The 12,214-nt window shown below is 48.1% G+C and overlaps 1 protein-coding gene across 1 annotated transcript in view; it reads left to right on the top strand.

Annotated features, from left to right (window-relative positions):
- SLC4A5 (solute carrier family 4 member 5) overlaps window positions 1-6,125 on the top strand; it is a 52,780-nt gene extending 46,655 nt beyond the window's left edge. The window contains exons 17-20 of the mRNA XM_076000896.1: window positions 51-123; window positions 1,902-1,970; window positions 2,601-2,774; window positions 5,976-6,125. Coding sequence (XP_075857011.1) covers window positions 51-123; window positions 1,902-1,970; window positions 2,601-2,774; window positions 5,976-6,046 — 387 coding nt within the window. The 3' untranslated portion in view covers window positions 6,047-6,125. The remainder of the gene's footprint in view (window positions 1-50; window positions 124-1,901; window positions 1,971-2,600; window positions 2,775-5,975) is intronic.
- Window positions 6,126-12,214: the final 6,089 nt, after the last annotated feature.

The following is a 12,214-nucleotide window of genomic DNA, read 5'->3' as shown; positions in this document are numbered from 1 at the left end:
GGTCACTGAGCATCTCCCGGGACACCCTGACCTGTGCTCTTTTCTGCCAGGGAACAGAGAGTGACGGGCATAGTCGTCTTCATCCTGACCGGAATCTCCGTCTTCCTGGCTCCCATCCTGAAGGTGAGGCTCTGCACCCTCGCCCGGTGCCCTGTGGCCTGAGAGAGCGCAGAGCTGAGGCCTCAGAGGCGGGCAGGGGTCCCCACGTAGCCTGGGGATCAGTGGCCCCTAAAAAAAGGAAGGGTCTTGGGCCAAAGTAATGTTTCAATATCGTCATCGTCATTTTCCATGATATTGTGTCACTTGTCATCATCACCAATCCTCACTGCTTTCTCCCTGCCTCCCATAGTCCACTCTTACCTTTCTTTTCTTTCTTTCTTTCTTTCTTTCTTTCTTTCTTTCTTTCTTTCTTTCTTTCTTTCTTTCTTTCTTTCTTTCTTTCCTTCCTTCCTTCCTTCCTTCCTTCCTTCCTTCCTTCCTTCCTTCCTTCCTTCCTTCCTTCCTTCCTTTCCTTCCTTCCTTCCTTCCTTCCTTCCTTCCTTCCTTCCTTCCTTCCTTCCTTCCTTCCTTCCTTCCTTCCTTCCTTCCTTCCTTCTTTCTTTCTTTCTTTCTTTCTTTCTTTCTTTCTTTCTTTCTTTTTTTTTTTTGACAGAGTCTAGCTTTGTTGCCCAGGCTAGAGTGAGTGCCGTGGCGTCAGCCTAGCTCACAGCAACCTCAAACTCCTGGACTCAAGCGATCCTCCTGCCTCAGCCTCCCAAGTAGCTGGGACTACAGGCATGCACCGCCATGCCCGGCTAATTTTTTCTATATATGTTAGTTGGCCAATTAATTTCTTTCTATTTATAGTAGAGGCGGGGTCTCGCTCTTGCTCAGGCTGGTTTCAGACTCCTGAACTTGAGCAATGTGCATGCCTCGGCCTCCCAGAGAGCTAGGACTACAGGCGTGAGCCACCGCACCCAGCCAAGAATGTGTTTTAAATGGCCAGTAAATATTTCCTGTTGTGGAGAAGGTTCCAAAGAACCACTGTGTATGTCAATCCTGACGCTGTTTAACAGACAAGTATTTGCATTTAAAAAAATTGTATCTAAGAACAGTGTTCTTTAGGGGCCCAAATTTCCCATAAACACCCGTTAGTGTTGGCACAGTGTCCTGTGGTCCCCGAAGTGTTCCAATGTGATCCCCCTGAGGACAAGGTGGAGCAGCCTTTGTTCGACGTGGGGGGCCACAGCTGCAGGGGAGGGACAGGATACAGGAACAGAAACATAGCTTAAACGGACAGTGGAGACATGCCTCGAAAGGGTGTCAAAGATTGGACTGACTGAGGCTTACAGAACGGTATGAATTATGTGATCCACCCTTGAAAAAGCAAACAAACCTCCTGTGTGCGTGTCTGGAAGGAAAGGTTCCCACCAAACTAGTGGTGGTTAGTTGATGACAAGTGGTGGTTAGTTTACACACTTCTGTTTTGCTTCTTTTTTATCTGATTGTCAATGATGTGTGATTTTGGTTAAGTGTCCTTGGCGCTCCCTAACAGTCCCAAGCCCCTGTGGGCGGAGCAGCTTTGGAAGCCCCCATCTGAGGCTGGAGGTGGGAAGGAGTGGGGAGGGGACAGTCTGTGGAGCTTTCCCACTTTCCAGAAGGGGTGTCGTCAGCCAGACCGCATGGCCAGAGGGGCCGGGCCAGGAGAGCAGCCGGTCGGTGGTGGGCGAGCTACCCCCTCTGGAGCAGGGAGCAGTAGAGCCCCAGCGACCCTCCTCGCCCACCCCCACCCCCACTCTGGCTCCGTGTGCTCTCGGGCCCTCAGTGCCTCCACGCACCCGATCCCCAGCTGCCTCTGTGGTTGCCAGAGGCCATCACCCGGCCCAGGGCTCACCCAGTCCCAAGCTCTGCTCTCATTTTAGTACATCCCCATGCCGGTGCTGTACGGAGTCTTCCTCTACATGGGCGTGGCCTCCCTCAATGGCATCCAGGTAAGATATCACCCCAAGTCAGCACTCTGTGTCTGGCTCCCTGTCACCAGGACCCCAAATGCTTGCTTTCCCAATTCAGTGAAGGAACAACAGTAATAATGATACTACCATCCACGATGTGCCATACAAAATAACTATGCGAGCCACTGTATAGGTGGCATATAATTTAATCTATATAATTAGGTCCTCAGATCCCATTTTACAGATGGAGAAACTGAGGCTCAGAATTCAAAACCCAGATCAAGTTGACTCCAATGAGCGTTTCACTACACCTCTTCTCTCTTCCTCAAGGCAACTCCATAGAAGAAAATATTTTTGTTTTGTTTTGTTCTATATTTACCATGAAAGCCCAGGATGTGTGGGATAGTTTGCCTTGCAGTTAAGTCGCATCTCCTGGAATATGGACAATGTTCATTTTGTGGTCAGCTCTGGGCTATCCCCTCTCCCAGGGCTCAGGACCCTTCTCCAAGGCCCCATTATCTACCTGCCCAGACACCTCCAGCCCCCTCCTGTATATCCCTAAGGCCTGAGCAGGGTCTCCTCTCTGAGACCCCACCAAGGAACCCCCCTGCCCCAGTCCCAGGCCCCCATGGCCTAGCTGCCTGGCTGAGTCCCTTGATGTCCCCCCAGTTCTGGGAACGCTGCAAGCTCTTCCTGATGCCCGCCAAGCACCAGCCAGACCACGCCTTCCTGCGGCACGTGCCCCTGCGCCGGATCCACCTCTTCACCCTGGTGCAGATCCTCTGCCTGGCGGTGCTCTGGATCCTCAAGTCCACGATGGCTGCCATCATCTTCCCAGTCATGGTAAGGTGGGCGCGGGCTTCTCTCTCCCACTTGCTGGGTTGGCCTGGGCAGGCAACCCCTGGGCAATGCAGTGGCAGGTCCCCTGGCAAGCGCCTCAACTCCCATCTGTCCTCCACTTTCAGCTCACCCATGGCCTGGCTCCGTCGGTTGCGGAGGCAGACACAGAATAATCTGGTTTCAGTTGTGAGTCCAGGCCAGATGGTATGGGGTGGAGGACGCGAGGAGACACAGGAAAGAATGTCAGTGTGGAGGGTGGACTCTGCAGCGACAACCCCGATGTGAGGTCAGGGCTGCTCAGTAAGAACACTGAAGCCACCCAACCTCCCAGCTCTGGGGAGGGACAGGGAAACAGACAAATTCAAGGGGAGAACGAGTTCCCCATTGCAAAAATGCAAACTGACCTCAGAAGTCCATCTGTGCTAAATACAAATCTTTTCACCATTCAAAATATCTGAACTTGAAAAGACAAATAGGAGAGAAAAGAGCTAGAATCAAAGATCAAGAACTTAAAAATCCAATGACAGGCCGGGCACAGTGGCTCACACCTGTAATCCTAGCACTCTGGGAAGCCGAGGCGGGCAGATCATTTGAGCTCAGGAGTTCGAGACCAGCCTGAGCAAGAACAAGACCCCATCTCTACTAAAAAATAGAAAAAAATTAGCCGGGCATGGTGGCACGTGCCTGTAGTCCCAGCTACTCGGGAGGCTGAGGCAGGGGGTTCGCCTGAGCCCACAAGTTTGAGGTTGCTGTGAGCTAGGCTGACGCCATGGACTCTAACGCCAGGCAACACAATAAGACTGTGTCTCAAGAAAAAAAAAAAAAATCCAACGACAATATGAAGGTTGAGCTGGAAAAATATATGCAGGAGTTCTTTGACTATTTTTACAAGTTTTATGTAAGTTTGAAATTATTCCAAAATAAAAAGTGAAAAGGAAAAAACCAAGAGTATGTTGCATCTGGCCCCCTAGTTAGCAGCACAGGAGGGCGGTGGCCCTGGCCTTGCTGGGGTCCTGCGCGGGTGAGCTAAGGTCTGGGGAGAACCTGGGGGCTCTGGGTCAGGGGCACTCCTGGGAGGGCTCTAGTGGTTCTTGGCCCCAGTGGCCCATTATAACCAATCCAGATCAATTAAATGAGAATGTCCTGGGGAAACTCAGGCTGGGTGATTCCAGTAAGTCTACAGGTGAGCTATAACTGTGCAGCCAGGGCGAGAACCTGCACTGCAAGGAAAGGGAAACGGGCCCTCCCCAGCAGCGCCCTCGTGGACTTCAGAGACGATGAAGAGAAAGGAAACAGTGACGGCAGTGACTGGCATTTACCCAGTGCTGTTCCATTCAGCCCACGCCAGCCCCTGCAGTATACTACTAGTAACCCCACTTCACCCATGAGAAAACGGGGGCTCAGAGAGCATGAGCGAGTGACCCAAGTCACACAAGCAGGACTGGGCAGAGCAAGAGCTGCACCCCTCACCTATTGGATTTTTTTTTCCACTTTGTTTACACACAGAAAAAAATCACTCTGGTTCTGTGAGTTTTGGCAAATATACAGAATGGTGATTCCACCTCCACAGCCATGATACAGAACAGCCCCTCAGCCCCAAAGCTCCCTCCTGCTGCCCCTCCGCAGACAGCCTCTGTCCCCATCCCAGCCCCTAACCACTGACCTGCGCTCAGAGCTGGGGTTTTTAAAACCCCGGTTTGTCCGACTCCTGAGTTCTTCTTGCTCCCAAGAAGCAGCGTCAGCGAGGAACCAGTGTCAAATTCAGCTGAGTGGTTTTCTCCCTGACCTCATTTAATGGCCAGTTCCTGGTGGTGAGAGGATAGTATAAATATCTAGCCATCCCAGGCCCACAGAGCTTATGGAAAGGTCAGCTTCTAATCGTCCCCGAAGAGCACTTGTTTCCTCCTTTAATTCATGCATCCTGAACAGAACCAAACTTTCTAAACTTTCCCTTAAAAATTCCAGATATCCCGGTATACTCTATTCAGCTTCTGAGGTTTTTGTTTGTTTGTTTTTAATTTTTTTTTTTTTTTTGAGACAGAGTCTCACTTTGTTGCCCAGGCTAGAGTGAGTGCCGTGGCGTCAGCCTAGCTCACAGCAACCTCAATCTCCTGGGCTCAAGCAATCCTCCTGCCTCAGCCTCCCGAGTAGCTGGGACTACAGGCATGCGCCACCATGCCCAGCTAATTTTTTCTATATATATTAGTTGGCCAATTAATTTCTTTCTACTTATAGTAGAGACGGGGGTCTCACTCTTGTTCAGGCTGGTTTCGAACTCCTGATCTCGAGCAATCTGCCCGCCTCAGCCTCCCAGAGTGCTAGGATTACAGGCGTGAGCCACCGTGCCCGGCCTGTTTATTTGTTTTAGAGACAGAGTCTTACTTTGTTGCCTGGACTAGAATGCTGTGGCATCAGCCTAGCTCACAGCAACCTCAGACTCCTGAGCTCAAGAGATCCTTCTGCCTCAGCCTACCAAGTAACTAGGGCTGCTAATTTTTTCTATATATTTTTAGTTGGCCAATTAATTTCTTTCTATTTTTAGTAGAGACAGGGTCTCGCTTTTGCTCAGGCTGGTTTCGAACTCCTGACCTTGAGCGATCCTCCCACCTCAGCCTCCCACAGTGCTAGGAGTACAGGTGTGGTGAGCCACCACGCCTGGCCTTCAGCTTCTGTTAAAAGAGAGATTGGCATCTCTCAGAAATGGAGACAGAGAGACAGTAGGACTCCAAGTGGGATCCTCAGACTGGCAGCGTCAGCATCATCTGAGGACCTGTTAGATGACTGTGCCTTGCCCAGGCACTGAGGCAGGTGCTGTGGGGGTGGGACCAGCACTTTGTGTATGAACAAGCCCTCTAGGTGGTCCTGAGGCATGCTGGAGTTTGAGAAGCACTTAAAGAATAACAGTAGTTCTCCAGCATGTGGTCTCCTCCCAAGCCCCCCACTCCAGTGTCACAGGCTCTGTCCCTCTGTCACTGGTTTTGATGGTCACCCACCTGAGAGGCCAGATGACAGGCGCCATGGTGGAGGATAGGTGAGTAACGGTTTGTGGGAGCTTTGAGATGGCTCCAAAGACATGAACCACAAAAAGTCCCTGAATCCAGCCAACTGAGGGTGAAAAAACTATGCCTGAGTTTGGGCATTGAGACCACATTTTTCTCTGAACTCCCACAAAACTTCCGCCTGTCTGTCTGTCTGTCACCATAGATCCTGGGCCTCATCATTGTCCGAAGACTTTTGGACCTCATCTTCTCCCAGCACGATCTGGCCTGGATTGACAACATCCTCCCGGAGAAGGACAAAAAGGAGACAGACAAGAAGAGGAAGAGGAAGAAAGGGGCCCATGAGGACTGTGATGAGGAGGTGGGGAAGATGTGAGACCTGGGCAGAGGGGAGAGGTCAAGTGACCTTCCCTCCATGTTGGCCAGGGCCAGGGAGGGGGTGGCTTCGCAGGTGGCCTGCAGCGATGCTTGGGGCCAGGTGGGATGAGCTGGGCTTCTGTTTGTCTCAGTCTGGGGTGCTGGGAGCACCTCTGTTCAAGTGAGTATCCTCAGGGTGGGTCAGAATGAATGAGCCTCCCTGCCCAGGGAAATGACGACTGGCCATGCCCACTCTTTCCCAGCACTGAGGGCTTCCAGAGCCTTTATCCACAGCCGTCAGGTTCCTAGGGAATGGGATGGAAGATGGCTCCAGCATGGAAGGAGGTTATGAGGTCAGATCTCCAGAGAACGGAGCAGGCCTGTGGTAAGGGGTCTGTTGGGCACCTATAAGTATACTGGACTCTTGGACCGGCAGGAGGACCTGAGCACAAGTTTTCCTTGGGCCTGCCCCTAGGGTGTTGGGGCTGAAGGTGGGGGAAGAGGCAGGTATCCTTGCTGATAGGAGAATGACTACGTTTCCTAGGTGCTGGGACTCCCTTGTTGTCTTGTCTACCCCTCTCATGTCCCCTGCTTCCTCCCATCCCATCCCCAAAACACACCAGTTGGTGGGCTTTAAACCATCTTATGATGTAGTGATCAGCCCAAATTCCCCCACTCCTTTATTACTATCCAGGATGGAAAGAATCCCACAATTCATATTTTTTTGTAAATGATTTGTAAAGGTAGGTTCTGAAAACAAACAGAAACTAAGTGCCTTTGAGCAAGGTGGCTCACACCTGTAACCCTAGCACTCTGGGAGGCCAATGCAGGAGGATTGCTTGAGGTCAGGAGTTCGAGACTGGCCTGAACAAGAGCGAGACCCCGTCTCTACTAAAAACAGAAAAAATCAGCCAGGTGTGGTGGCACATGCCTGTAGTCACAGCTGCTTGAGAGGCTGAGGCAGGAGGATTACTTGAGCCCAGGAATTTGAGGCTTCTGTGAGCTAGGCTGACGCCACAGCACTCTCGCTCTCCAAAAAAGAAAAGAAACTAAGTGCCTTTTAATGACAAATACTACTTTTATTGATTTACTCTGTAAATATTTGAGTGGCTACCACATGCCAGGAGCTAGTAATCTCTGGGTTATATGATATATTCAGTGGAAGAACAGAATTCCATTTACACAAATTCATTTTACATGTCTTTACAGCTATAGTGGGAAGCTCATTCCCAAGTGACTGGTTGCTGTGACAGATAAAACTGTTTTAATGAGTAACTTTCCTGGAAGAATCCTGTCCTGCCCCATGGCGTGTGCAGGACAGCAGGCTAACCGTGCCCATTTCCCTCGGTGGGCCCAGAGTGTGTGCAGCAGCCCAGTTTAGTCTAGAGGTGAAGAGGATGGTGGTTTGTGCCATGGATGCGTGTGTTTTCCGTCTCAGCAAGAAAGGCGAAGCCGCTGTACTAGTGGTGTTTACCAGCTTTTCCCACTGTTTTTCTCCAGCCCCAGTTCCCTCCTCCCTCAATTATAAAGATTCCCATGGAAAGTGTCCAATCAGATCCCCAAAACGGTATCCACTGCATTGCCAGTAAGTAAAACACACGTCTCTGCCTTCCTACTTACTACTAATCCTCCATCTCTTCCCCCAAGGGACTTCCATCTGTCACTCAAGGGCATCTAATTGTTTGGGATGTTAGAGGACTCCTGTGCTAGGCAGAGATCAGAGAACCGGCCCGCTGGGACTCCAACCAGATGGACACCCCAGAGCAAACCCTGCACACTCACTTTAGTTGAGGCAAAATCCCTCATTCCTTCCTTTCCTTGGGTGCCCTCAGATGCCTGTGGCACCGCCTGGCCCTCTTCTGTGTAGTTTCAGGCCACCTCAGTCCAAACATGGCCTACTGAGCCTCCCACACCTCCAGTGTTGTTGAAGTGATTGAGAGCTCAAACCAGCGCTGAGCCTGCCCCTTAGGGACAGGTAGCACAGCGTTTGGATCGTAAGTCAGGCAGAACTGGAGGTCCCAGTGGTTGGGCTGTGATTCTGTATGAATCACAAGCATCTTCCTTTGGCCAAAAGGGAGGCTCCTGGAGGGGCTCAGGCATTGCTTATGAAGATTCCAGGAGATTCTACTGCTGCCTCCCAGACTCAGCTCTCTACTGGAGGACAGTCCTGTCATCAAAACAGCACAGCCCGCCCCAGGAGTCTTCTAAAAGATCCTTACCGGGTCTGGACCCTGGTGCTTCTAATACAGGGCTTGCCACTTGCCTCAAAGGCAGAGATTAGGGGTGGGTAGCCAGGGATCCTTCCTATCACCACTTTCCATCGTCCGTACCTCACTCCCCACCAGCATTTGTAGACATCCATCATCCTTTCTAACTCTTCCCTGGCCCTCCTGCACCTCATTACCTCCTAACCCAGCTAGGAGCCCTCTAGATGAAGGAATAACTGAGCCAGAAGCCACCATCTCTGAGGCCCTAGCATTCCTCCCTCTTGTGCAGTGCGCTGGCTGTGGGGTTGGAGAACAGAAAAGGGGGGAGACTGTGGTTGAAGCACTGGAGAAACAAGACGTTCTCCAGTCGTGCTCAAACCTGCCCTGTGTCTGACATTTTAATTTTCCTGCCAGGAAAAAGATCTTCCAGTTGGAGTTACTCACTCTGATTCTTCCTTCAGTGACTCAGAACTGGATCGCAGGTAAACACCTCTAGGCAGACTACTTGGGTGTTAGATAAGAGTCTAAGTGAAGGCCTTTGCTGGCCCCCTACTGGGAGATAAAAGCCAACAGACCTGAGTGATTAGGGTCAGGTAACAAATGTATCTTCTTACTGACAACAATGTGGTTACAACCCACAAAGGTATTTAACTTTAGAAAAGGAAATTACTACAAGATTAGGTAGAACTAAAGTTGAATGTAGGCCAGGTGCGGTGGCTCAGGCTTGTAATCCTAGCACTCTAGGAGGCCAAGGTTGGCGGATTGGATTGCTCGAGGTCATGAGTTCAAAACCAGCCTGAGCAAGAGCGAGTAAGAAATAGAAAGAAATTAATCGGCCAACTAATATATATAGAAAAAATTAGCCGGGCATGGTGGCACAAGCCTGTAGTCCCAGCCACTCGGGGGAGGCTGAGGCAGAAGGATCGCTTGAGCCCAGGAGATTGAGGTTGCTGTGAGCTAGGCTGACACCGCGGCACTCTAGCCTGGGCAACAAAGTGAGACTCTGTCTCAAAAAAAAAAAAGAAAAAGAAAAAAAGAAAAGGAAAAGAAAAGAAAAAGAAAAATAAGAAAGAAAAAAAAAGAAGCCTAAATGAAAACTCTAATTTCCCATTTTCAGGCAGTAGAGAGAGAATTTGGACCAGGATAGGGGTTTCCAAAAACCTGTTATAGTACACAAAGTCATGAGACAAAGTTGAAGGGCAGAAAACTTGCTAACTGGAGATGATACCTCCCAATACACTGGTGTTTTACTAAATTTACGAAAATGGATGGAGGCAAGGACCTCTAAATAGTGGGGCTCCACTTCAGTGAAGAAAAGAGAAAAGGCTCAGCAACATGATCTAGTGTAACAAAGATTACGCATCAGTGACCTACCTGGTGGGATGCTTCATCCCTGGGGATGCAGAAAGACACATAAACAAAAACAGCGCTGTGCAGAATAGGGGAGCACACTTAGGAGAAAGGAGGAAGGACAGTGGTCTAGAGGAGGAACTAGCCTTACCTAGAGACTCTAGGAAGGATAAACAGGAACCTGCCAGATGTACAGCATGGGGCAGAGCAGAGGAAAAGAGAAAAGGGCATTCTAGGCAGCAGGCACAGGCCTGAAGGACCAATTGAAAACACAATACAGGGCAAAGAGCACAAAATACCGGGGTGGATGGGTGGTCAAAATGGTGAGCAGGCAGCAGTGCGAACAGGGAAGGCCCTGTCTTGCCATGCCAAGGAACCTGGATTCTATCCTTTGAACAATGGGAACCACAGCCAGATTTGTGGCTAAGAAAGTTCACTTTGGCAGTAATGTGAAGATAGGTTGAAAGAGGGCGAGACCAGTTACATGACTATGGCCAAAGGCCAAGCAGACAGGAACCTGCTCTGTCCAGCAGGCACTAAGAGTTCAGAAGCAAAGACAGAACTATGTGCATTAGAGTCTTGCTCTGGGGGATGGGGAGGGGATGGTGTTCAAAACACCAAGAACTAGATAAATTCTTCTTCTTCTTTCCTACTTCTTGTTCAGCATCACCTTGCACTTCCAAATCTCCTGTCCAGCTTCACCTGCTTTCAACTACTCGCGGAGCCCAGTGTTCATGGTGCCACAGGTGAAAATAGAGATGGAGTCGGACTATGACTTCACAGACATGGACAGATATCGAAGAGAAGCTGCTGGCGAGACCACCCTCTGAGATGAAGCAGCTTCTCCCAGATCAGGGATAGAGGGAGGGCCTGGTTCAGTCTTAACTGGGAGAGTCTTGACTTCTTGGTGCCTGTTTCCTTCTTCACCAAACAGAGGGAGTCCTTTTGCCTGACAGAAAACTGGAGATCTGTCAATGTACTACATAGGTGCAAAGCTCTCCTCTCCCCTTCCCTTTGTAGTTATCAAAACACCTAAAACTAAACGTTATACCTTATTTTAAAATGCATTCCAGCATAGAAATTATAATATTTCTTTTGAAATGAAAAATGTTTGTTTCCCCAAACCATAGCTAAGATAAATGGGCAATCGTCAATTTATATTTAAAACAAATAATACTTTGAAAAAATTTTAAAGGCTATATTTTAATCTAGATGGTCTTAAAATACTCTTACATCAATAGACCATGGTTGGAATTTTTGTTTTGCAGTTTTGCATATTAAGAAATGCTGAAAAGGTCCAATCTTTTCTGTCCATTGCATTCAGTTTTCTAAGGGTTCTACAAAAAGTTTGAACCATCTGCATTAAGTGTGACTGCAGCTTTCCCAGATTGAAAAGCCAGTTCCAAAAATCTGTTCATGAAAGAGCCAGTGCATTTGAGTGGATGTTTTTAAAATAAAATAGTTCTTGAAATTTCAAACCACTTATGAAATCAACAAAATGATTGTTTAAATTAGTATAACTGGTTTTTCATAGCTGGAATCGCATTTCTTTATGCATTTGGGTAGGTCCTTTCTGCAAATTTTCAATGCCAATCCCCAAAGTCAAACTCCCATTCTCACCAACATCACATGTTAAGCAGAGCTAACGTCACATTTTGGAAGATTGTAACTTTGTAATATTAATCAAACTAGTACTTTAAAGGAATGATTGGAAGCCATTTGGATAGATTAAAATCAGTTAATGAAGCAAACCTTTTCCCCATGAAACTGAAGAGCAGTCATTTTATCTTCAATCCACATTTCACAAACACCAACCATGTTTATTTAACACCTACTATGTGCCTGATAGCCACAATGCATCTGACATTTACTTTCTCCAAAACTATGGATTTGAATCTTGAGTAAATCACTTTGGTTATAGTTACCACATTTACTCAAGATGACAAATGCAGGTGCTTGCTTTTTTAAAGAAGACTGATACTAGATCATTAACACTTTGAGTACCAGGACTGCTAATTACCTGTATTCCCTAGAGCCTAGTATAATGAGTGCCTGGTCCATAGAAAGCTCTCAATAAGTATTTATTAAATTTAATCTCAGAGCTTCCTTCCAAGGGATACTGCCAAGAGGTAAAGCTCTAAACCTCTACCACTCCTACTGATAGCAGATTTACTTAGCTGGTCACTAACCCAGAACCATCTCCTGAGCATAACTATAAATTCTTTACATTCATCTGCACCAATCCTCGGAAATCTAACAATCTACCCTTAACATTTCAGTTTTAAAAGCTGGCTGATTTGGAAACGTACTTCGTCCAAATCAAATTGTAGAAATGTTATGGATTCAAGAGTAAACCTGCTTGATTAATCAAACAAACTAGAAAACTACCATGTTAATTTTTCATGTTGTTGTAATCACTGTAATTTTTACCTTACATGTCACTTATATTTTGTATATACACAAACATTTTAATTTCCATAGCTTTTAACAGGTTCACATATTATTACTTCTCCATGCAGTAAGTCAGTAA

This window comes from Microcebus murinus, chromosome 3 (assembly GCF_040939455.1).
Source record: "Microcebus murinus isolate Inina chromosome 3, M.murinus_Inina_mat1.0, whole genome shotgun sequence".
Taxonomy (NCBI): domain Eukaryota; kingdom Metazoa; phylum Chordata; class Mammalia; order Primates; family Cheirogaleidae; genus Microcebus; species Microcebus murinus.
This window is presented reverse-complemented; position numbering and strand designations above follow the sequence as displayed.